Source organism: Hemiscyllium ocellatum, chromosome 25 (assembly GCF_020745735.1).
Source record: "Hemiscyllium ocellatum isolate sHemOce1 chromosome 25, sHemOce1.pat.X.cur, whole genome shotgun sequence".
Lineage (NCBI taxonomy): Eukaryota > Metazoa > Chordata > Chondrichthyes > Orectolobiformes > Hemiscylliidae > Hemiscyllium > Hemiscyllium ocellatum.
In genome coordinates this window covers 46,748,007-46,772,814 of record NC_083425.1, presented here as the reverse complement: position 1 = coordinate 46,772,814, position 24,808 = coordinate 46,748,007, and the positions used below count along the sequence as shown (strand labels likewise).

At 42.0% G+C, this 24,808-nt stretch overlaps 1 protein-coding gene across 2 annotated transcripts; it reads left to right on the top strand.

Moving 5' to 3' along the window:
* The first annotated feature begins 282 nt into the window (after window positions 1–282).
* Window positions 283–21,992, top strand: pts (6-pyruvoyltetrahydropterin synthase). Of its 2 annotated transcripts, none has more exons than XM_060844610.1 (6): window positions 283–389; window positions 3,032–3,111; window positions 4,977–4,999; window positions 13,385–13,441; window positions 13,639–13,709; window positions 20,200–21,992. In XM_060844610.1, the coding sequence occupies exons 1-6, from the start codon at window positions 301–303 to the stop codon at window positions 20,261–20,263; spliced, it is 384 nt and encodes a 127-aa protein (XP_060700593.1). In that variant the 5' UTR covers window positions 283–300; the 3' UTR covers window positions 20,264–21,992. The 2 variants fall into 2 exon arrangements, with proteins under 2 accessions (XP_060700593.1, XP_060700592.1); XM_060844609.1 differs by having other exon boundaries at window positions 20,192–21,992.
* The last annotated feature ends 2,816 nt before the right edge of the window (window positions 21,993–24,808 follow it).

Below are 24,808 nucleotides of genomic sequence, written 5' to 3'. Positions count from 1 at the left end.
AATATAAATGAGAAAATACATTATAAGTAAATATAAAGTGTTCGCATTTTCCCTAAATTGTTTGATTTTCTATCTTCAAAGCCCCATTGACAAATATATCTAAGCAATAGCAACATAACGATACTGAATTCATAAATGCAGCTGTGAGTGTTTGGGATCTGAAATGGTTTGATGATCAGTCGGTAGTTGAGTTGAACGTCGCCTGGATGATGTGCTGTGCGTGGCTGGCGTGTATCCAGCATTTTAACCTGTCGCTTTGTGACTACGTTGGCAATTGGGGCTTGGGTTGTTGCTGTACTCATGGAAGTAGGAGAGCAGCAAATGAAACCAACCAGGACAGCGCTGGTGACACGAGTGGAAAACTTCAACGCTGCTCATCGCCTCCACAGGTAAAAAAAATAAAACTTGTCACCATGTCTCCCGGGCAATGGGGACAACATTTAGACCTTGTGAGTTTCACTTTAACTGAGAGCAGGAGCATAATACGGAAACCATTCTCAGGATATAAGCTCCGGTTTGTCTAGTCTGATGTAATTGTACGTGGGTTTACAGAATTTATTTAACCATCACTTCACTGTGTTATAGAATGTCCTTGTATTAGACTTTATCTCCCAAACAGAAACTCTTTGTGCAGGGTCTCTCGCGTCATGGTTGTCCTTTTACTGTGCAACACCATGTGAAATGAACCTTTCACACTCTCTGAGGGAAAAGCCTGGGATTCATTCTGTGGCGATCCTGTACCCAGACCCGCAGCTACACGGGTCCTCTTTAATTCGGTGTAATGCATTCCGGAAATCCTGTCTAATACCGAGCTAGCTGTGTTGGACGGGATTTACAAAGTTAAAAATCACACAACGCCAGGTTATGGTCCAACAGGTTTAATTGGAAGCACACTAGCTTTCGGGATTTAGTCAGTGTGGTGGATTGGCTCATTAGCTACATTTTTCTTCAATGTCTGTCTGAGGTCCGTGGATTCAGGCAGGCCTGCAGTTTACCCTGATCTCCCATCTATTTCCACATCCGAGACAGGGGAATGGAATCAGTGACCCCCTCATCCATTTGGCATTCTGGCAAATCCAGTTACTTACACCCGATTTATTTACTCAGCCGCTTTGAGGTGTGCTGTGAGGCAGCACCTGTCATCCCTGAACAGTTCACATGGAATGTTATTAATGAAGTATCTGACACTCACACTGACACTGACACTGGGGCAGGTAACCAAGGTTTTAGGAGACAGAGGTAGTGAGATTAGATTTCTTACAGTGTGGAAACAGGGCCTTCGGCCCAACCAGTCCACACCGACCCTCCAAAGAGAAACCCACCCAGAACCACCTCCCTCCTAACACTAGTGGGCAATGGCTAATTTACCTGGCCTGCGCATCTTTGGATTGTGGGAGGAAACCTACGCAGACACAGTCACCCAATGCTGGAATTGAACCTGGGACTCTGATGCTGTGAGGCAGCACTGCTAACCACTGAGCTGGCTCTTTCCACACTGACCCTCCAAAGAGCAACCCACCCAGACCATTCCCTGCACCTAACACTACGGGCAATTTAGCATGGCTAAATCATCTAACCTGCACATCTTTGGACTGTGGGAGGAAACCCACACAGACACGGGGAGAATGTGCAAACTCCACACAGTCACCCAATGCTGGAATTGAACCTGGGTCTCTGGCACTGTGAGGCAGCAGTGCTAACCACTGTGCCACTGTGTAGAATAGGTAGATTGGTCATGCTAAAACAGTTGTTGCTGATCTCATGCTCAGGCTGTTTTTTTTCCCATATCTAGAGTATTGTATCATGAATGAGTGTTATTCTGCTGCTTGCTGGAGCTGTGATTAGTCTTACCAGCTGCCTTGTGGCTTAACAAATTCCAATCTGTCTGAAAGCTGCAATCACTTACAAATTAATGGTTGCCCCAGAATGAAGTTTGAAATTTGTCTTGTTCTTAAACTGTTGAAAAGAAGGCTTTGCTAATGTTGCAAAGAAAGTTTGCAGGTCACAGAGGACATATTCTTAAAGTCAACAAGCCAGGATATCCAGGAATATGGCCAAACATGTATTAATTTCTGTTATGGTGATGACAATTATGCTTATATGGACATGTTGTATGAGGGGAGCTTGTCTTGCTTTGAGGACTGCTGGCTAATTCCTGGCTGCTTGAAGTAATAGTGAAGCAGAAAAAAAAGGGTAATTGAACCAAGATCTTCTAAAAAACAGTCAAAGAGGTTTACTAAGTACAGGATGGCAATGTATTTGAAAATATGCTGAAGGTACTGCTACAACATATTCTGTGGGTTCATAATCTCAAAATAGGTGTCTGTCTTAGCTGGTGCTCTGTGGTCAGGTGGGTTCCAACTACACGAGGGTCAATATTTTCTTTTAATTGATTCATGGGATGAGGGCATGACCGGCTCGGACAGCATTTATTGCCCTGTCCCTAAATGTCTAGTGGGCAGTTATGAATCAACCATATTGACATGGGTCTGGAGCCACATGTAGGGCAGACCAGATGAGGATGGCAGTTTCTTTTCCTAAAGAACATTAGTGAATCAGATGGATTTTTCTGCCAATTGACAATGGCTTCATGGTCATTATTAGACTTTTAATCCCAGATTTTATTGAATAGAAATTCCACTGTCTACTGTGGTGGGATTTGAACTCTGGACTCCAGAACATTTCCTGCATGTCTAGACTAACAGTCCAGCAATAACACCACTAGGCCACTGCTTCCCAATATTCAGTGTTCATGCCCCCATTTTTTTAAAAACGTTAATGCGTGGGATGTGGGCAGTGGCTTGCTCAGCCATTTTCAGATATCAGTAAAAAGTGAATTGGAGTGAACTGGAGTTGTGTGTCAGCCCACCCAATGTTAGACACTAGCCGTAGGACAGAGAAATCTGCAAGACCATTCGCACAGATTTGAGAGAGAAAAATACACCATATACTAGATAGGAAATCAGTGTAGTGTGTTCAGTTTAGAATAATTGCTTTGAAAATGTAATACCATTGGGAACTTGTTTTCCAGTAATTACTTGAGTGATGAAGAGAATAAGAGAATTTTTGGAAAATGCAACAACCCAAATGGTCATGGCCATAACTACAAAGGTCAGTAAACCTTATTGACATAATTTCATAACCAAAATGTATGCAATGTATTACTACCTCAACCTAGATACATAAGTAACATTGTCTAGTGAACTCTTAACAGTTCCTTACTGTGTTCTGCAAGCCAAGTACAATCAAACTGTTATAACACAGTCGTTCTGTACTTGTGCAATCCCATGTTATAAGAAAATTGTGTAATAGCAGCACCATTTAAACTAAAAGGGCCAGAAATGTGTTATAACCAATACTCGCTTTAAAAGTTTGTGCTTTAGAAACATTGTCCCAGTTCACCGATCGTGTTACAGTGAATTCACACTAACGCAATACACATTATAGCAGAACCACCGGTAGCTCCAAGCAGTTTGGTGTTGCAGTGTTTGATTGCTTCTGAACTGTGGCACATATTTCATTCCGTGGCGTTAACTGCCAGCTGATCAGACTTCCGATCTTTGTGTGGTGTTGTTTATTTCTTAATGAGGAACATTTTCCAAGTTTTCACCCCATTTCAAGACAAACATCTTTGTGATCCTTCAGTGTGACCTGTGAGAAAGGGGGTGGGGGTCCTGGGAGAGCAGAGGGCCTGTTTAGAGTGGGAGCTCAGCTGGAATAATTCAGTCAGAGCTCCAGGGATGCCGCTGCTGCCTCAAAGCCTGTGACCCCAGACGCCCACCTTGTATAAATGGCTATTTCCTGAGATCCCACACTCAAGATGCTCTGTTGGTGGCAACATTTCCCCACAAGGTGGTGGGGTGAAGTAGAGAGCAAGAAAGTTTAATACAGCTGTTAAACCAAATGTTTAGGCAATTGGTGCAATAGCTTTAAAAGAACCTCTTTACCTAGTTTGGAAAGTGGAATTTTTTTTTCTCTCATTCTCCTCTCCCTGGATTTTTTTAATGAGCAAAAATTAGATTCTATGCTGAATTCTTTTGTTGTTGAGACCTACAGGTTGAAAAATCTATCAATAAAGGCCGAAGAGCTGATGGTTTGGAATGGTTGTTAAGGCCGTGTGTGTGTGATGAAGGATTGTCTGAGCCCAAAAAGGTCCTTAATGCTTTCTCAATTTATATCAGCTGTTTTCGGAAAGGTTGCATCTTTTATTATCATTGACTAGGACAGAATATAAAATTTAGGTTTTAATGCCACATGTATTCAAGTAAAGAGTACTGTGTAAAGTGTAAAACGTCACCATTCTCAGCACCATCTTGACTACAAAGGTTTCTAGGTTCAAAATCTTAGAATAGAAAAAAAAGTTTAAAAGTTCATCGTACAGGTTTTTTTTTAGTATAAAGTGGAAAGATAAAGAAAGTAAGTTAGAAGTTAAACATTGCAGTCCTTTCTCAAGCCATGGGCCAGCGGGTACTCTACGCTGATCTGGATGATAACTGGAAAATCCCAGTCAGCCTCTTTCAGTAGGCTTTGATGGGCATGTGGGTACCCCAGACCATTCCAGGGAAATGGGGTGGGTTGGAAGAGGGGAATAAGGAAGCAAATCAGCAGTGTAAAATTCTGTATGTGTCCGCCTTCATTCCCAGCTGCTCCACAAGCTAAGAATCCATCCATTAGGAAGATGCCATGGTGGAGAACACACGGGCTACCTGTTGTGGGGATTCATATCTGCTCGTGACTGAGTCACATAGAATACCTCGTGCTCACAGTTTATTTATTGCTTATCTACTTGAAGGCTATTGCTCCAATATAATTTGTAGCTATCCGTAAACTGAAAATACAATTACTGCATTTCAAAAACTAACTTTTTAAAAAAAAAGTCTGTAAAATAAGCATTGTTTATGTGAATTTTCAGTTTTCATCTTCTGAGCAATTTTTAGTGTGTGACATTTCTGACCAGTTGTATTTGTGTTTTGCAGTGGAAGTTACAGTACGTGGCGAGGTGAGTGTGAGAGTCTGCGTGGGGGTGGGGGCGGGGGCAGATGGTGACATAGTAGCCTATTGACATTACTACTAAAGGCCCAGGCTGATGCTTTGGTGACAAGGCTTCAAATCCCACCTCACCAGCTGGTGGAATTTAAATTCAGTTAATAATTGCAGAATAGAAAGCCAGTGTCCATGACAACTAACATCAATTGTTATAAAAACCCATGTGGTTCATTAATGTTCCTTAGGGAAAGAACATTGCCATCCTTATCATGATTGACATGTGACTCCAGACCAACAGTAAGGTGGTTGACTCCTAGTTGCCCTCTGGATTGGCTAGCAAACCACTCAGCCCAAGGGCAATTCGAAATGGATAACAAATGCTGGCCTTGCCAGCGATGTCCATGAGCATAAAGAATAAAACAAAACTATAGGCTACCCAGAAACGAGTACTAAATATGACTGAAGAAAACAGCAAGAGTTGATTCTGCCCAATTTTTATTTTCAAGTCATAAGTACTAACATTGACTTGGTCATGTCTTTCCGGAACTATAAACTGATGAGTCTTGTGTCAGTGGTGGGTGTGTTGTTGGAGGGGATTCTAAATGGCAGGATTTACATGCATTTGGAAAGACAAGGACTGATTAGGTATAGTCAATGTGGTTTTGTGCATGGGAAATGGTAGCTCACTAATTTGATCAGGTTTTTTGAAGAGGTGACAAAGAAGATTGAAGGCAGAGCAGTAGATGTTGTTGATCTAAACTTCAGGAAGGCTTTTAACAAGGTTCCATATGGCAGTCTGGTTAGTAAGGTTAACTCACATGGGATCCAGGGGGAGCTAGCCAATTGGATACAAAATTGGCTTGAAGGTAAGAGACAGAGGGTGGTGGTAGAAGGTTGTTTTTCAGACTGGAGGCCTGTAACCAGTGGTGTGCCTCAGAGATTGGTGCTGGGTCCACTGATTTTCATCGTTTATATAAGTGATTTGGTGTGAAAATTGGAGGCACGGTTCGTAAATTTGCAAATGATACCGAAATAGATGATGTAGTGGACAGTGAAGATTATCTCGGAGTACAACGGGATCTTGATCAGATGGGCGAGTGGGCTGAGGAGTTGCAGATAGAGTTTAATTTAGATAAATGTGAGGTTACATTTTGGTAAGACAAATCAGGGCAGGATTTATACAGTTAATGGAAGAGCCTTGAGGAGTGTTGTCGAACAAAAGAGACAAAGTGCACAGTTCCTTTTAAGTGGTGTCATTAGTTGAGGGAATGAAGAAAGCATTTGGCACACTTGCCTTCATTAGTTAAAACATTTGAGTATAGGAGTTGGGAGGTCATGTTGCAGCTGTACACAACATTGGTTAGGTCACTTTTAGAATACTGCATACAATTCTGATCACTCTCTTCTTTCGGAAATATGTAGTTAAACATCAGAGGGTGCAGAAAATGTTGTCGGTGCTGGAGAGTTTGAGCTGTAGGGAGAGGCTGAATAGGCTGGGGCTATTTTCCCTGGAGCTGAGGGATGACTGTATAGAGGTTTATAAAATGGGGAGTGGCATGGAAAGGGTGAATAGTCAGGTCTTTTTCTGAGTGTAGGGGAGTCCAAGACAATAGTCTAAGTTTAGAGTGAGAGGGGAAACATTTAACAAGGACCTGTGAGGTAACTTTTTCATGCATAGAATGGTTCATGTATGGAAGGAGCTGCTAGAGAAAATGGTGGAGGTTGGTACAATTGCAACATTTAAAATGCGTCTTGATGGGTATATGAGTAGGAAGAGTTTAGAGGGAAATGGGCCAAATGCTGGTAAATGGGACTAGATATCTGGTCAATATGGACAAGTTGGACCAAAGGCTCTGTTTCCATTCTGTATGAATCTGTGATTCTCTGACAATGGGTGGGTGTGTTCAGACACAGGAACAGTTTGAAAGTTGCAGTCCCAGGTGGCCTAACACCTTTTGGCATCAGCAGGGTGTGCTGCAGTTTTCTAAAACGCTGGCCAGTCAGGAGGGAGAGCACAGCAACCTGCACACTCCAACTCACTGGCTGCTAAATGTGTTGCTCTTTGCTGTGCTTGGAAACAGGCTGGTGAGGAGGCCCTTAGAACATATTTAACCTAGTGAGGGAGAAAGTTGAATCATCTAATGCACACCCTCTGAGAGCAATTGGGCAGGCTGGACTTTAATCACAGAATCATTCAAGTGCAAAAGGAACAAGGAATGTAGTGGGTCAGTGGAAATGTCCCTACTTTTGGGTCAGGACACCCAGTTTCAAGTCACACCCACTTAATTGTTATGCCATAAAATTGGCAATGCCAGAGGAGACTATTCGGCACGTTACATCTGCACCTTAATGTGATGTCACTGCTGAGTTAAAGCACCAAAGAACATGCAAATTAGGCCATTCAGCCCCTCAAGCCTGCTCCTTCATTCTATGCCTGATCGTGTTCTGAATTCCACACTCACTGAATCACACGTTCTACCTCCAATAATCTGAGATTCTTGTTAGGCAGGGGAATCAATCCAGCTCCATTTTAAAAATAGTCAATGACCCAAGCTCCATCACCTTCTGAGCTAGACCATCTAAAGGTGCTCTGAACAAAGATTCCTCCTCATCTCTGTTATGAAAGGACATTTATTATCAGTGTCTGTCTATGTCTGGAATCACTGACAGGGAAATATCCTTCACACATTCAGAGAAATGGTCCAGGCCATTCAGGATATTTATACATTTCAGTCTAATTACCCTTCTATCTTCTAAACACCAGTGAAAACATTCCCAACCTGTGCAACCTGTCTTCATAAGATAACCTACTTATTCCAAGTATTAATCTACTAACCTCCTCTGAACCACCTCCAGTGCCCGAAATCAGACCAAAACCACACACTGTATTCAAGATGTGAAATTGAAGCATAAGATTCTTACATCTATGTCCAATTCCCTTATAATAATTTAAAACATCCCATTAGTCACCTTAATCATTTGAGGTACCTCCATAGGAATATTTCACCTAGCTTTATATATTTACAGAGTGTTATGCAATCTAGGATTCTCAGGTAGTGGCAGGGTGAGTGAAGAACCACGTACCAGTTAGCCACTTCCTTACAGCATGAGGCAGAGGGCTTTTTGATCTGTTGCCAGCATTATTCCACAAGACAGCAACTAGCCGAGTCATGGCTCCCATTTGGCTTTGAGCATTGCAATCCAGAGCCAGTTCCCGCCTCGAGGCAGCATTGGGAGGGAGAAGGGTGGGGTGTTTTCAAATTAGTTGCAAATATCACTTCCAATCCCAGTTCGGAACTTTGAATATTAAAATAACGTCTGGTCAGAGATGGGACCAGAAAACATGTAGTTGTCTGCTTCCTAACCCTCCAATTTGAGAATCAAGCGCTAAGATTTCATTCTCTTGGCTTTCAGTGAAGACAGCAATCAGACCAATTTCAAAAACCATTTATTCAATTTTCTCTCACCTACAAAATTAAACCTGGAAGCTTCATGCTGGAGAGATTAAAGATTAAAGTCCAGACAAAAGATTTAAATTTGTGCCTTTTGTCAAAGCCAATAATGTGTACAACTGATTGTTACATTTGAATAAATAGGGAGTGGTAACATTCAGATTTAAATGAAATATTGAAGAAATGAGAAAGGAGAATCAGGAAGGTTGAGATGAAATAGAGAAGTGTTGCTTTCTAACTAAATTATTTGAAATTTTGTTTAGAATTACTTTAGCAATTAAGCTATTCTGATACATTTTTGCTGATTTATTACTATGATACCATTTATTTTAATAATGGGGTGGCACAGTGGCTCACTGCTTAGCGCTGCTACCTCATAGTGCCAGGGACCCAGGTTCGGTTCCAGCCTTGGGTGACTGTGCAGACTCCACACAGACATCCTCCCTGTGTCTGTGGGTTTCCCCTGAGTGCTCTGGTTTCCTCCCATAATCCAAACACATGCAGGTTAGGTGCATTGGCCATGCTAACTTAACATAGTGTTCAGGGACGTGTAGGTTAGTTTATTGCTTGATTTTATAGCAAGTAAATTAAGCTTTCTTGTTTAGTATTGTGTGGGCATTCAGATAGGTTGGGTATGGATGCTAGGGCAGTTGCTTGCTCCTCCTGCAGAATGTGGTAGGTGAGAGACATGATACATGTCTCCACTGGCTACATCTGCGGGAAGTGCACCCACCTCCAGCTCCTTGAAATCCGTATTAGGGAATTGGAGCTGGAGCTGGATGAACTGCGGATCATTCGGGAGGCTGAGGGGGTAATTGAGAGAAGTTACTGGCAGTTGGTCACTCCTGAGGCTCAGGATAAGGATAGATGGGTTACAGACATGGGAAGGAAAGGGGACAGACAGACTATGCAGAGATCCCCTGTGGACATTCTCCTCAGCAATAAGTATATCATTTTGGAAAATGCTTGGGGAGGGGAGGGGGGTGACCTACCAGAGGAAAGCCATAGTGGTCAGTTCTCTGGCACTGTGGCCCAGAAGGGAAGGGGGCAGAATAGAAAAGCACTAGTGGGAGGAGACTCGATTGTTAGGAGAATTGACTGGAGATTTTGTAGTCAGGATCGGGATTCCCGGAAGGTATGTTGCCTCCCTGGTGCCAGGGTCCGGACGTCTCCAATCGGGTGTATAAGATTCTGAAAGGGGAGGGCGAACAGCCAAAAATCGTGTTACATATTGGCACCAATGATATAGCCAGGAAAAGGACTGAGGATATAAAACATGATTTCAGGGAGTTAGGGTGGAAGCTGCAGAGCAGGACGAACAGAGTAGTGTTCTCTAGTTTACTACCGGTGCCACGAGATAGCGAGGTGAGGAACAGGGAGCGGGCGCAGCTTGACACGTGGCTGCACAGCTGGTGTAGGAGGGAGGGCTTCAGATATGTAGATAATTGGGAAGCCTTCTGGGGAAGGTGGGACCTGTACAAGGAGGACAGGTTGCATCTGAACTGGAAGGGGACCAATGTCCTGGGTGGAAGGTTTGCTCGAGGGTTTAAGCTAGTATGGCAGGGAGGTGGGAACCTGAGCTGTATACCGGAGGAGAGAGTTGATGGAGATGAGGCAATAGCAAGAGGTAGCGCAGCCAGTGGGAAGGAATTTCCTGGGAAAGAACCAAGGGATCAGTTAAAGTGTGTTTGCTTTAATGCAGAGTATCAGGAATAAAAGTGATGAGCTTAGAGCATGGATCAGTACCTGGTTGCTATGATGTTGTGGCCATAACAGAGACTGTTATGTTGGATGTTGCTGGATGTTCCAGGGATTAAAACATTTAAAAAGCATAGGGAGTGGGGGAAAAAGAGGAGGGGGTGTAGCACTACTAATCAGAGAGGGTATCACAGCTACAGAAGTTATCATTGTCGAGGAAGGTTTGCCTACTGAGTCAGTATGGGTGGAAATTAGGAACAGTAAGGGAGCAGTCACCTCATTAGGGGTTTACTACAGGCCCTCCAATAGCAGCAGGGAGATTTGAAGAAAGCATAGGTTGGCAGATTTTGGGAAAATGTGAATGTAGTTGGGTTGTTGTAATGGGTGACTTTAACTTTCCCAATATTGATTGGAACCTCCTTCAAGCAGATGGTTTGAAAGTAGCTGTTTTTGTAAGGTGTGTTCAGGAGGGCTTCCTAACTCAGTTATGTTGACAGGCCGACAAGGGGAGAGGCCATTTTGGATTTGGTGCTCGGCAATGAGTTGGGGCAGGTGTCAGATCTTGCGGTGGAAGAGCATTTTGGTGATAGTGACCACAACTGCCTCACATTCTACGTAGCAATGGAGGAGGAGAGGATTAGGCAAAATGGGAGGATATTTAATTGGGCAAAAGGAAGCTATGATGCTATCAGACGAGAGTTGGGAAGCATGGACTGGGAGCAATTGTTCTATGGAAAGGGCATTATAGACATGTGGAGACTGTTTAAGGAACAGTTGTTGTGAGTGATGCATAAATGTTTTCCTTTGAGACAGGCAAGGAGGGGTAAGATAAAGGAACCTTGGATGACGAGCGAAGGAGCTTCTTGTCAAAAGAAAGAAGGCGGAGGAAGCAAGGGTCTTGCTCAGTTCTAGAGGATTACAGGTAGGCAAGGAAGGAGCTCAAAAATGGTCTGAGGAGAGCCAGGAGGGGGCACGAAAAAGGCTTGGCAGGAAGGATTAGGGAGAATCCAAAGGCATTTTACACACAGGTGAGGAATAAGAGAATGATCAAAGAGAGAGTAGGGCCGATCACGGATAGCATAGGGAACTTGAGTATAGAGTCTGAGGAGGTAGGGGAAGCCCTAAATGAGTTTTTTGCTTCTGTCTTTACTAAAGAAAAGGAACTTGTAGTGAATGAAACCATGGAGGAGCAGGTGTGCATGCTGGAAAGAGATTGAGGAAGCTGATGTGCTCAAAATTTTGACAAACATTAAGATTGACAAGTCTCCAGGGCCAGACCAGATTTGTCCTCAGCTGCTTTGGGAAGCGAGAAATGTGATTGCTTTGCCGCTTGCAAGATCTTTGCATTCTCGCTCTCCACCGGAGTCATACCTGAGAACTGGAGGGAGGCAAACGTAATTCCTCTCTTCAAGAAAGGAAATGGGGAAATCCCTGGCAATTACAGACCAGTCAGTCTCACTTCTGTCGTCTGCAAGGTGTTAGAAAGGATTCTGAGGGACAGGATTTATGACCATCTGGAAGAGCATGGCTTGATTAAATGCAATCAGCACGGCTTTGTGAGGGGCAGGCCATGCCTCTCAAATCTTATTGAGTTCTTTGAGAATGTTACTAGACAAGTTGATGAGGGTTGAGCGGTGGATGTGGTGTATATGGACTTCACTAAGGCATTTGATAAGGTTACCCATGGTAGAGTCATTCAGAAAGTCAGGAGGAATGGGATACAGGGAAATTTAGCTGTCTGGATACAGAATTGGCTGGTTGACAGAAGACAGTGAGTGGTAGTGGAAGGAAAGTATTCTGCCTGGAAGTCAGTGGTGAGTGGTGTTCCACAGGGCTCCGTCCTTGGGCCTGTACTGTTTGTAATTTTTATTAATGACTTGGATGAGGAGATTGAAGGATGGGTTAGCAAGTTTGCAGACGACACAAAGGTTGGAGGTGTCGTTGACAGTATAGAGGGCTGTTGTAGGCTGCAGTGGGACATTGACAGGATGCAGAGATGGGCTGAGAGGTGGCAGATGGAGTTCAATGTGGATAAATGCAAAGTGATGCATTTTGGAAGGTCGAACTTGAAAGTTGAGTACAGGATTAAAGATGGGATTCTTGGCAGTGTGGAGGAACAGCAGGATCTTGGTGTGCAGGTACATACATCCCTTAAAATTGCTACCCAAGTGGACAGGGTTGTTAAGAAAGCATATGGTGTTTTGGCTTTCATTAACAGGGGGATTGAGTTTAAGAGTCGTGAGATCTTGTTGCAGCTCTATAAAACTTTGGTTAGACCGCACTTGGAATACTGCGTCCAGTTCTGGTCACCCTATTATAGGAAAGATGTGGATGCTTTGGAGAGGGTTCAGAGGAGGTTTACCAGGATGCTGCCTGGAATGGAGGGCTTATCTTACGAAGAGAGGTTGACTGAGCTTGGACGTTTTCATTGGAAAAAAGAAGGAAGAGAGGGGACCTCATTGAGGTGTATAAGATAATGAGAGGCATAGATAGGGTTGATAGCCATAGACTTTTTCCCAGGGCAGAAATTGTTCACACAAAGGGTGATAGTTTTAAACTGTTTGGTGGAAAGTATAAGGGGATGTCAGAGGTGGGTTCTTTATGCAGAGAGTTGTAAGAACTTGGAATGCGTTGCCAGCAGCAGTTGTGGAAGCAAGGTCATTGGGGATATTTAAGAGACTGCTGGACATGCATATGGTCACAGAAATTTGAGGGTTCGTACATTAGGTTTACCTTACATGAGGATCAATGGTCGGCACAACATCGTGGGCTGAAGGGCCTGTTCTGTGCTGTACTGTTCTATGTTCTAGGTTGGGTGCATTCGTCAGGGGTAAATGTTAAATAATAGGGTAAGAGAATGGGTCTGGGTGGGTTATTGTTCAGGTGGTCGGTGTGGACTTGTTGGGCCAAATGGCCTGTTTCCATGCTGTAGGGGTTCTATGATCAGTGAGTGAATCAGTATAACTGGCAGAACAAGGAAGACACTGATTTCTGTACCTATGGCCTTATGAAGAGTCTGTGTTAGAAATATTTTGTCACTTTGAGTGACCTACATTAATATAAACTTAATTTCCACCTCCTGAAACATCTCTGGATTGAGAATTAGCAACATAAAGACAAAACAGTATTATTGGGAGCACAATAAATTTGAAAGAAACCATAATAGAACAGAAATAATTCCATGCAATCTTAAGCTTGACAATGAGAGATGAATCCAAATTCTTCATTTCTGTTCATATATGTTTCAGGTCAATCCACACACAGGGATGGTGATCAACATTACAGAGCTCAAGGAGCACATGCAGGTGATGATTAAATTCTGGTAGAATTCTGGTTGAAATGGCAAATGAAATGTAACTGCCCCCTTCTCTACCCTAATTTATCAGTGGCCCTAATACAGTTCATGAGTATCTGATCCTTAACATTTTAGATATCCGTGAACTAAATAAATGAAACCTACTAAATATTGTCCACAAGTCCTTATCTTCTTTTCTTTCATCAGGAAGCTATAATGAAACCACTTGACCATAAGAATCTGGACAAAGATGTTCCATACTTTGCCAGTGTTGTTAGGTAAGTAGATTGTATGGGTCTTAGGAATGTAGGAGTAGGAATAGGCTATTCAGCCCTTGTGCCTGCTCCACCATTTTAGATATTGTCTGACTATTTATCTCAATGCCATTTTCCCACATTGTCCCTGTATTCTTTGACTTCAGTATCCAAAAATCTGTTGATCTCTGCATTGATCCTGTTCAATGATTAAGCCTCCACAGCCCTCAGAAGGGCAAAGATTACCCATCCTCTGAGTGAAGAGTTTCTCCTCATCTCAGTCCTAAATGGCCTGCTGCTTATTCTGAGATGGTGTCCAATTGTTCTCGATCCTCACTGTCCCAAATCGGGGGAAATAGCCTTTCTGTCCCGACCATGCCTAACCTTTACGAATTCATTGAGGTTAGTGGTTCAATGAGGTCACCTCATCTGTTTCTGAGCTCTAGAAGATACATGTCAAACAATGAAAAAGCAGCAGGAGTAGGCTATTTGGCCCTGAGCCTGCTTTGTTTTTAAATCATTCATGAGATGTAGGTGTCCCGCTCTTATTGCCCATCCAAAGTTGTCCTTGAGGAGATGGTGGTGAGCTGCCTTTTTGAACCACTGTAGTTCCTAAGGTCTGTCATTTAATAAGTTCAGATCTGATTATAACCTCCAATCCACATTCCTCAATAACCTCTCACTCCCTTGCTTACCTCAAAATCTGCCTTGGTACGTTTTGCTTCCAGTACCTTTTCAGGAAGGCCGTTCCAAAGAGTCATGACCTTCTGAAGAACAAAAAAAAATTCATTTTGCTTGTTATAAATCGGCCACAATTGAATTTTAAACAGTGCTCATTAGTTCCAGATTCTCACCCAAGTGGAAACATTCTCTCCAAATCTACACTGGCAAGACCCCTCAGGAGCTTATGTTTCAATCACGTTTTCGCTTCTAGAATCCAGCAATACAAGGCTAGCCTGCCTAATCGTCTGTTATGAGAGAAACTGTCCATTAATTGAGTAAGCTTCCCTTGAACTGCTTTCAACTCATTTGCATCATTTTGAAAATAAGGCGGCGGATACCCTATACAGTACCAGATGTGATCCATTGATGGCTTGTATAATTATAACATAATCTCCCTTATTTGTACTCCATTCCCCTTGCAATAAATATAACAACCTATTAGTTTTCCTAATTACTTGCTGCAGCCAGGTGTTAGCATTTTGTGATTTACGTATGAGGACATCCAGATCCCTCAGCATCTCAGAGCTTTACAATCTCGGAGCATTTGCTTTTATTATTCTTGCAGCCAAAGTGGACAATTTAACATGTCTGCATATATAGCCTTCAGCCAAACCTTTTCCCACTCATTTGTCTCGTCTATAGAGTTTTTAACCACTTCATGTCTTTTCACAACTTACTTTCCTACCTATCCTTGTGTCAACAGTTAAGTTTGTAAATATACCTTCAGTCTTTTCATCAAAGGCATTCATATAAGTGATAAATAGTTGCTGCCTCAGCACTAATCCCTGTGGCATACCACTCATTCTATTGTGTCAACATAAAAAAGATTCATTTCTACCTATTCTCCATTTTGTTAGCCAGCCATTTTTGTATTCGAGCCAAGGGAAATCCCAATCCCATGAGCTTTTATTATCTGCAATAACCTTTGCAATGGAATGCTTCTGAAAATCTTTAGTACAGTCCTTCCACTCGTTCACTTTATCCACAGCTCATGTTATCCCCAGCTCAATCCCTACAGTGTGCAAACAGGCCATTTGGCTCAGCAAGTCCACACCGACCCTCTGAAGAGTAACCTACCCCCCCTATCCAGTACCCTACATTTACCCCTGACGAATACACCTAACCGACACATCCCTGAACACTATGGGGAATTCAGCATGGCCAGTTCACCTGTCCTGCACATCATTGGATTGTGGGAGGAAACCAGAGCATCCGGAGGAAACCCATGCAGACACTGGGAGAATGTGCAAACTCCACACAGACAGTCGCCCAAGGCTGGAATTGAACCCAGGTCCCTGGCGTTGTGAGGCAGCACTGCTAACCACTGAGCCACCATGCTGCCTTATTATTATTTTACTTCCTCAAACACCTCCAATAAATTAGCTAAGGCCTGATTTGCCCTTCACAAAACCATGTTAACTTTGTCTTTTTACCATGAACCTTTCTATAATTCCTTTCAAAACACTCTAACATTTTCCCTATGACAGGTGTTAAACTGACTGACCTGTTTGCTTCTTCCTTACTCTTTAAGAAAAAATGTTACATTTTATAAAAGCTAAAGACATTGTATCTGAATGCATATCGCGGTCAGAACAAACAGAAGAACTGAGAGCGCTATTAAAAAAGAATTACAATTTGATGGTCTTAGCACAGATCTGGCTTCAAGATGACCTGGATTGGTGCCTGAGTACTGAAGGATTTAGGAACAATAGGAAGTTAGGAAAAGGCAGAGCTGTTAGATAATTATTGTATTAGCGCAGTAGACAGCAGTATTCTAAGTTCAGGAAACCTGGATGTGGAAATCTTTTGGGTAGAAATTAGAAATGTTAAAGGCTAGAGTTTACTTGTAGAAATGTAGACATGCTCCCGAACAGTAACCACACAATAGGGTGGAGCTTAAACGAAGGCATAATGGGAGCTTACTAGAAAGACACAATGATAATGATGAGACCTCTAAATCTCGATTGATAAACATAGCCTAGATTGTAGGATCATAGAATCCCTACAGTGTGGAAACAGGCCATTCAGCCCATCAAGTCCACACCTCCCCCACCCCCAAAGAGTATCCCACTCAGACCCACCACCACCCCTTCATTCTGTCCCTGTATCCCCATGGCTAACACACCTAGACTGCATATCCATGGACACTATGGGCAATTCAGCATAGCCCATCCCAACCTGCACATCTTTGGACTGTGAGATGAAACCCATCCAGACGTAGGGATAATGTGAGAGGGGAAAGATTTATAGGGTCCTAAGGGGCAACCTTTTCATGCAGAGGGTGGTGTGTGTATGGAATGAACTGCCAGAGGATGTGGTGGAGGCTGGTACAATTACAATGTTTAAAAGACATCTGGATAGGTGCATGAAAAGATTGGGTTTAGAGGGATATGGGCCAAGTGCTGGCACATGGGACCAGATTAGTTTAGGATACCTGGTTGGCATTGATGAGTTGGACTGAAGGGTCTGTTTCCCTGCTATACATCTCTGACTTTATACAGACGGTCGCTCAAGGGCGGAATCGAACCAGGGTCCTTCACACTGTGAGGCTGCATACTAACTGATCAGCCACGTGCCACCCAGAATAAGAGATTTGTTGCAAATTTTCGGGAGAGTTTCTTAGAAAAGCATGTTTTGGAGGTAAATGGAGTGGGGTATACTAAACCTAATATTGCTCAATGAGAGAGGAATAATTAATTAATGATCTCACTGTGGAGGCTCCCTCTTGGTAGCAGTGACCATAATATGATTGAATTTTACATCCATTTTGGGGGAAGAAAAGAGAAGTGGGTCAGAGACTATTCAGCAAAGCTGAAAATGTGTTGCTGGAAAAGCGCAGCAGGTCAGGCAGCATCCAAGGAACAGGAAATTCGACGTTTCAGGCATAAGCCCTTCATCAGGAATGAGGAACCCGAAACGTCGAATTTCCTGCTCCTTGGATGCTGCCTGACCTGCTGCGCTTTTCCAGCAACACATTTTCAGCTCTGATCTCCAGCATCTGCAGACCTCACTTTCTCCGCGACTATTCAGCAAAGCCAATTATGAGTTTGAGAAAACAGAGCTGCCTAAAGTGAATTAGCCAGTTTTAAAAAAAGTCAATAGGGATGCAATGGTAGATGTTCATGGGGATATTTCAGAATATACAGATTAGATACATTCTCAATGAGTAAGAAAAATTCCAAGTGACAGACCCACAATCTGTGGTTAACTGGAAAGATAAAGATGATACCAAGCATAAATAAGAAGCAAATAATTGTTGCTTGACAGAAGCTTGGTCAGAACACAAAATTAAGGGAAAATTAGAGTAAGAGAGCAATCTAGCCAGAAATTGAAAAAACAGACAGGAATGCTTTCTATAAATGTGTAAAGCAGGAGCATTAACAAAGTGAGTCTTAGTCCTTTAGAAAGTGAGTCAGGAGAATTGCTAATGGAGAATGAAAAGATGACAGATAAATTGGTAGGTATTAAGTTGCATTAGTATACATAATGGAGAATATAAGTAACATCACAGAAGCAATGATAAATCAGGAAATGTAAGGTACTTGGAAAATTACAGTCACGAGAGAAGTGACACAGTTGCTGGAGCCATGGCTGACTCTGGACCTGATGGATTTCAGCCAAGGGTCTGAGTGAGACACCATCCTCCTGAAGTAGCTGAGATTGTTCTGGGAGAAGGTAAATGTTTTGGAAGTTGAAATCTTGTGCTGCAGTGATTAATATCCTTGCCCCTGAGACAGAAACTCTGGCCTCAAGTCCCACCCCAGGATTTAATGGCCAAAGAAGGTGCATTCAGAACCTTGTGGAGTACTCTTCCAACACAAGCCAACAGCAGGCAATAAAAGCAAGGGAGGCTCATGATCAGCCAAGTGACAGGGGAGCTGGGGGTGTTGGGAAAGACATTGCAACTTCTACCATAACTATCCACAGTTCCAAACTGCAACATGCATGTTGTCACGTTTTTGTAGAAATACTGGTTTATTCATTAGCATGCTAACTTCTAACATCACAAACTTCAGTGGATCTGAATTTGATGGTGGAGGGAGAGGACTTGGATGTTAACATTTTTCTATCTCCCATGTCAGAAGCAACGCTGGTTTTCAGTCTCACCTGTATTTTACTTTAACATGGGTCTATGTTAGGAGCAGAAGCCGCATTTGTTTTTGATATAATGAAGGCCTGTTTATCAAAGCGAAAATAACTTGCATCTTTCTGACCACAATGTACCCTAAGACTAGGTGTAGGGGTAAAAGCCACTCGGGAAGAGTTTCTTCATTCAGAGTTGTGAACCTTTGGAAATCTCTACCACAATACTGTTGGGGCCAGTTTGTTAGATATATTCAAAGGGGAGCTGGACATGGCCCATGGCTAAAGGGATCAAGGGGTATTTAGAAAAAGTGGGAGTTGGTTACAGAGATTGCATGATCATATTGAATGGTAGTGAAGGCTCGAAGGGCCAAATGGCCTACTCCTGCACCTATTTCCTATATTTCTAAGACACCTTACAGGCAAAATGAGATTCAAATGTCATCACTATTGCAATGCAGGAAACACAATGGCAGTTTCCCAATAGGACTGCGCTAATGACCAGTGTGACAGAATTTGAGCAGAATATTACTGTCACCGCTCATTGGCATATGGCCAGATGGGGAGTATATAAAATAGAACGAGGGGCTAACCCACTGGTTTCTTGCCTATAATACAGTGGGCAGCTGAGACATCAGCTAATCTGCCAACCCTTCGACCTATAGAAGGCCATAACTGGCCAACTAACAGCCTATTGAGGGCTGGATTTGCCTCTGCCACCATAATGCATGCAGCTGGGAAAGGCTGAACAAAAGAGGCCAACTCAGTCTTTCAAGGCCTCTGAGCAAGAAGGCAATGGGCACAGTGGTTTCTCCTCCTGTGCTGAGTAGGGATGCCCCTATGAAATGATGCTACCTTCGTTGTACCTCCCTACCTGGCCTAAAGAAGCCAATTCCCACCTCTTCTTCTCCAGACCCAGGATGCAACTGTCATCCAGTAACAGCCACTCATTTCTGGGCTGGGCTGTTCAGCTGCTGACCAATCAGATTATTTATTTTTCCTGATGCTGGGGTTCCCCTCCCAGCTCATTAAGCAGCCTTTTTAACACCATTAAGCTCAAGACTAACTACTCTGTCTACATAATACACTCCTGTCCTTTGTACAAGTCACCCCTTTGATTTTGAGATAAATATTAGTCAGGACACCAGGGATGACTCTCCTGCTCCTGATTAAAATAATATCATGGAATTGTTTGCATCCACTTGGGAGAGCAGGTAGGGTACATCAGTTTAACGGTTTCTCTGAAATGCAGTATTTGATTCTCAAAATACTGTCCAGGAGTCACAGTCTCATCGTACTGGAGTCCAAGAGTGGGACTGCAACCCATAACCTTCTAGACTTCAAGGTAGGCATGCATCTAACTGAGCCATGAGTGAGATAAACAACCCTCTTGGATAACTGTTGTATCTATATATAATGTACATCTGATAGATTCACTGCAAAAAGTGTTCTTGACTGTGAAACTGTTAGAGTCAAAATAAAAACAATGAATATTAGGGTGTATTTGTATTATAAGCTTGGTGTAGGCAGAGAATGCTTCTGACTTTGCACTTAACCCTGAATATATACAAGTAATGTATTCACATCCAAGCTAAACCCAGTTAAAGCATTGCTGTAAATGCACATTTTAAAAGGAAGCTATTCAGCAGATTGAGTTGGTGAGAAGCAAATAGAACTGATTATTTTATCCTTTTGCTTAGCACTACAGAAAACGTAGCTATTTTCATCTGGGACAACCTACAGAAATACCTCCCAGCAAACCTATTGTATGAAGTAAAGGTGTACGAAACAGACAAGAACATTGTGGTTTACCGTGGGGAGTAGGTAATTCCCTTCAGTTCTTGCAGTATTGTGATCTCCTCACACTGGCATCTTGTTCAACTATGAATTCTGATGGACCTGATTACTCTTCCACACAATAACACCAATGTGAATTGTCACCACTACAGAATGTTAAATTCTGTTAACCTGCCAAAATAGCTCCCCCACAAACTACAACAGGCACTTCCCCCATTTACTTCAGCATCCAGAAAAATCCACAAGTGCTTCATTTTGGTATCTAATTGTTCTTCGAGGTTTCCACTACTCTTCCAAGAAGTTCATTCCACATGTTCACTTTGTGTATGAAGACCTGTTTAACAACCTGATATCAATCCGAGGTTTACCTTTGGTTATTGAAATTATCCCCCTTGTCCTTGTGGTGTGAATTGTCATAAAGCAACAATGGTGTGTGTGTGTCACAATTAGCTAGTCCATGGGGCCAATATCTTTGCAGTGACAAATCTGAGATCACACTGATACTTGACACGCTGTCATTTTGATGCAGCTAAAAAGAAAGGTTGAGAAAATCTAGGAAATTAAAGTTCTGGACTGATGAAACCAATATTTTCAATGTCATTGCAAATGGGGTTTACTTGTCAGAACTGTAAACTGGGCAGAACTTTGACCAATATTCACAGATATCTTTATCCATGTCACAGTAAAAGCTCCAATACCATTTTGTTTTAACGGGCACCTTATCAACCAGCAGTCTTGATAAACTGGCAAAATTTACATACTTCAAATACTATCGTTTACGGTGATGTAATGCTGTAAGTAAGATATAACAGTGATGTGTATAACCTTTGCATTATGTTTCTATTACTTACTATGTGTTTTACATTGATTTTAAGAGTTGTGTTGATGTTTTTACATCGATTCTTTAAGGAATCTTGATGCTTTGCTTAGTCAGGATTACTGTAAACCTCTTGACTATCAGAATATTTGGTCAACCTGCACTTACCTTGTCCTATAGGTGCCAGTTAATAAAGCGTTTGCTGTATTTTCATTTTGGGTAGTGTACCTTTTTAATTCCAAAATGAAACCAGGGGTGTGGAAAATGACATTCTGAAAAAGGTATGATTGGACTTTAGTTCCAAGAAAAGCTGCTATGGGGAAGAAAGCTTTTCATAAAAAGCCAAAAGTAAATAGAAAGTTAATTATTGATGAAATTTCAGATGGTCTTGGAACCAGCTGGTCAGAACATAGCATGATACCCATTTAGAATAAAACCAGCAGTTAGGGGACTAAAGAAGACACTTTTGAGGAATGGTGTGTAATACAGTTGAAAGCTAAATGAAGAGAGCAGAGATTGTGCATTACATATGACCATTGTGTTCTAGTTTTGCCAGAGGCAACATGAAGGTCTTGTAGAAGGGAGTCTTTGGGTATCCTTGCCATCAAAACTACTGCGAGTCTAGCATGGGAAATGCTGTAGGGGTGTGCTGTAATGATATCAACCGTATCCAGGGACTGTAGATGGAATGTAGCTGCTAAGGAAAGTGATTTGAGGGTCAAATCCATTAAATGGAATGTGAGAGGTTCTTATAGGAGCCGAAATTAGAGTGAGATTGTACCTTCTACTATATGTGTGTGTAAAGTAATGCATGTGTTGTAAGTAAGTGATGAACATCTTTTTGTATCAGCTATTTAAATAAATTTATCCTTTCTTTATTTAAGATATGTACCTATTAATTCTTGATGTATGTTGATTTAATTGATTTGTTTCAGTAAAGGATTTTTAGAAGTGAAATATCGTGCATTGATTGTTTTCATTGTTTGGATTCCTTTCACATTTTAAAAAGTTAGCAATGGCTGAAGAGAACATATTACAGCATGAACGTGGTACTAAGACTTCAATGTGGGAGAAATTTCACCTGTTCATCCTGTGAATAAATAAGATAATTCCAGGATTGTTCAAGGTTAAAGACTGTTAACGAAAAACATGCAGTCAGATGTAAGTGACCACCGTATTAAACACTTTTTTTTAAAATGATCTTTTAAGCAGGATTTCATTCTGGGATCTGACTTGTCCAAGGACTGTATCAATTAGGAATAGTAATGTGGTAAGGAATAGTGTCATTTTTACATGAGAAGACTACATTACTATTCTTCATTGTTTCACTGTCATTGGCAATGAGTAATCTTTATATATATTTTGTTGGAGTTGGGTAAGCCATGGAAGTCTTAAGGTGCTCTCGGAGTGACCCTACCTCTGTTCAGAAACTCTGCATTCAAATCTCGCTTCTCAGCCTCAGAGTGAAGGGATGGCCTTTTTCAATCTGAGATGAGGAAGAATTTCTTCAACCAGAGGGAGGTGAATTTGTGAAACTCATTGCTGCAGAGGACTGTGCAGACCAAGCTATTGAGTCTATTTAAGACAGAGATAGGCTATTGATTAGTAAGGGGATCAAGGGTTCCAGGGAGAAGGCAGGAGAATGGAGTTGAGAAACATATCTACCATGATTGAATGGTGGAGCAGACTTAACATGCCAAATAGCCTAATCCTGCTTCTTGAGCTTAGTTTTTGACTTAAGGCATAATGTAAAAAAAAGTCTTTTTTTTTGTATATTGTGAGTGGAAATGAAAAAGAACTATTTTAAAATCAATGTTTGAAATGATTGCTGCATGTTTTTGAAAAACAAATAACCTGTCTATCCCCAAAGGCAAACATTATGAATGCAAGTGTTTGGTAGTGTAGATGAGCAGAGAGATCTTGGTGTCCAGGACACAGATCCTTGAAAGTTGCCACCCAGGTTGACAGGGTTGTTAAGAAGGCATACAGTGTTTTAGCTTTTATTAATAGAAGGATCGAGTTCCGGAACCATGAAGTTATGCTGTACAAAACTCTGGTGCGGCCACACTTGGAGTACTGTGTACAGTTCTGGTCACCGCATTATAAGAAGGATGTGGAAGCTTTGGAAAAGGTGCAGAGGAGATTTACTAGGATGTTGCCTGATATGGAGGAACGGTCTTACGAGGAAAGGCTGAGGGACTTGAGACTGTTTTCGTTAGAGAGAAGGTTGAGAGGTGACTTAATTGAGACACATAAGATAATCAGAGGGTTAGATAGGGTGGACAGGGAGAGCCTTTTTCAAGTATGGTGATGGCGAGCATGAGGGGGCGTAGCTTTAAACTGAGAAGTGATAGATACAGGACAAATGTCAGAGGTAGTTTCTTTACTCAGTAGTAAGGATATGGAATGCTTTGCCTGCAACAGTAGTAGATTCACCAACTAAGTCGTCATTGGACAAGTATATGGACATAGATGGAATGGTATAGGTTAGATGGGCTTCAGATTGGTATGACAGGTTGGCGCAACATCGAGGGCCGAAGGACCTGTACTGCGCTGTTATGTTCTATATCTTGTGTCACTTGCAAATCGGTGGCAGCATCCAAAGAAAAATGACTAAAAAACAACTTTTCTGACCAACATAAGGATTATCTCAGCAACACATGAAGAGGACCCACTGAATATCCTCCCAGTTTCCCTCTGTTCATAATCAATTTTTTTGCTTTCTGTTTATGTATGTGGAAGAGGAAGCTTATAAGGAGATGAGAATATAAATTAGTGATACATGCCAAGAGTGTATAACTGTATACCTGTAGCTGGAGACTAATTAATTGTAACACTTAGTAATGTACAAAAAGCTGGGTCTGAAAAGTGGGGAAAATGGGAAGTTTTATTATTGAAAATCTTATCACCCCCATGATTTATTCTAAAATCTTTAACTTGTGTGACCAACTCTGGAAAGAGCAGTGCTTGATCGCCCCAGCATTACTCCAGTCATGACACTAAGGAAGGTTGTAGTCTTGAGTCAGACTTGTCTTTAGGCAAAAGAAAATCAAGAAGGTAAGTGTTTCCAGAAAGTTTAATGCATTTGTGGGGTGTAGGCATCAAAGGCAGAGATGGTATTTATTGACCATCCCTAATTGCCCTGGCGAAATTGGTGGTGTGCATTCATCTTTGCTAACCAGTGCAGCCCATGCAAGGTGATACACCCCACAGCACTGTTAGGGAAAGATTTCCAGGATCTTGACCCAGCTGCAAAAAACAAACAATGATATAGTTCCTCATCAGGATGATAAGTGGCTTTTGGGGGGACTTTCAGGTTGTAAATGGAAGATAATCTGATATCATTTTAGGTCACTGGACTTCTGTCAAACTTGCCAGATAAAAGGCCACCAACTGAATTATTAACAATACTTTCTTTCCTCTACCCACTCTTGAGTGTTTCCAGCACTTTCTATCTTTGATGCTGGCTCAGAATGACTTCAGAATGAAGTATCTACTTGTATAGTTGCTCAGAGAAACTGAGGACAATGATGTCGCATCATGTGCTTGCCCATCTTTTGAATGTAGAATTAATGAAGATGTCATTAATGTATAAGACCAGTCTAAAATACTAAATTCATCAAGAAGACTGCATACTACATCTTTAGAAAAGTAAAACAAGATTTAATTCCACTTCCTGATGTTCCTGCTTTAGAGCCATTTG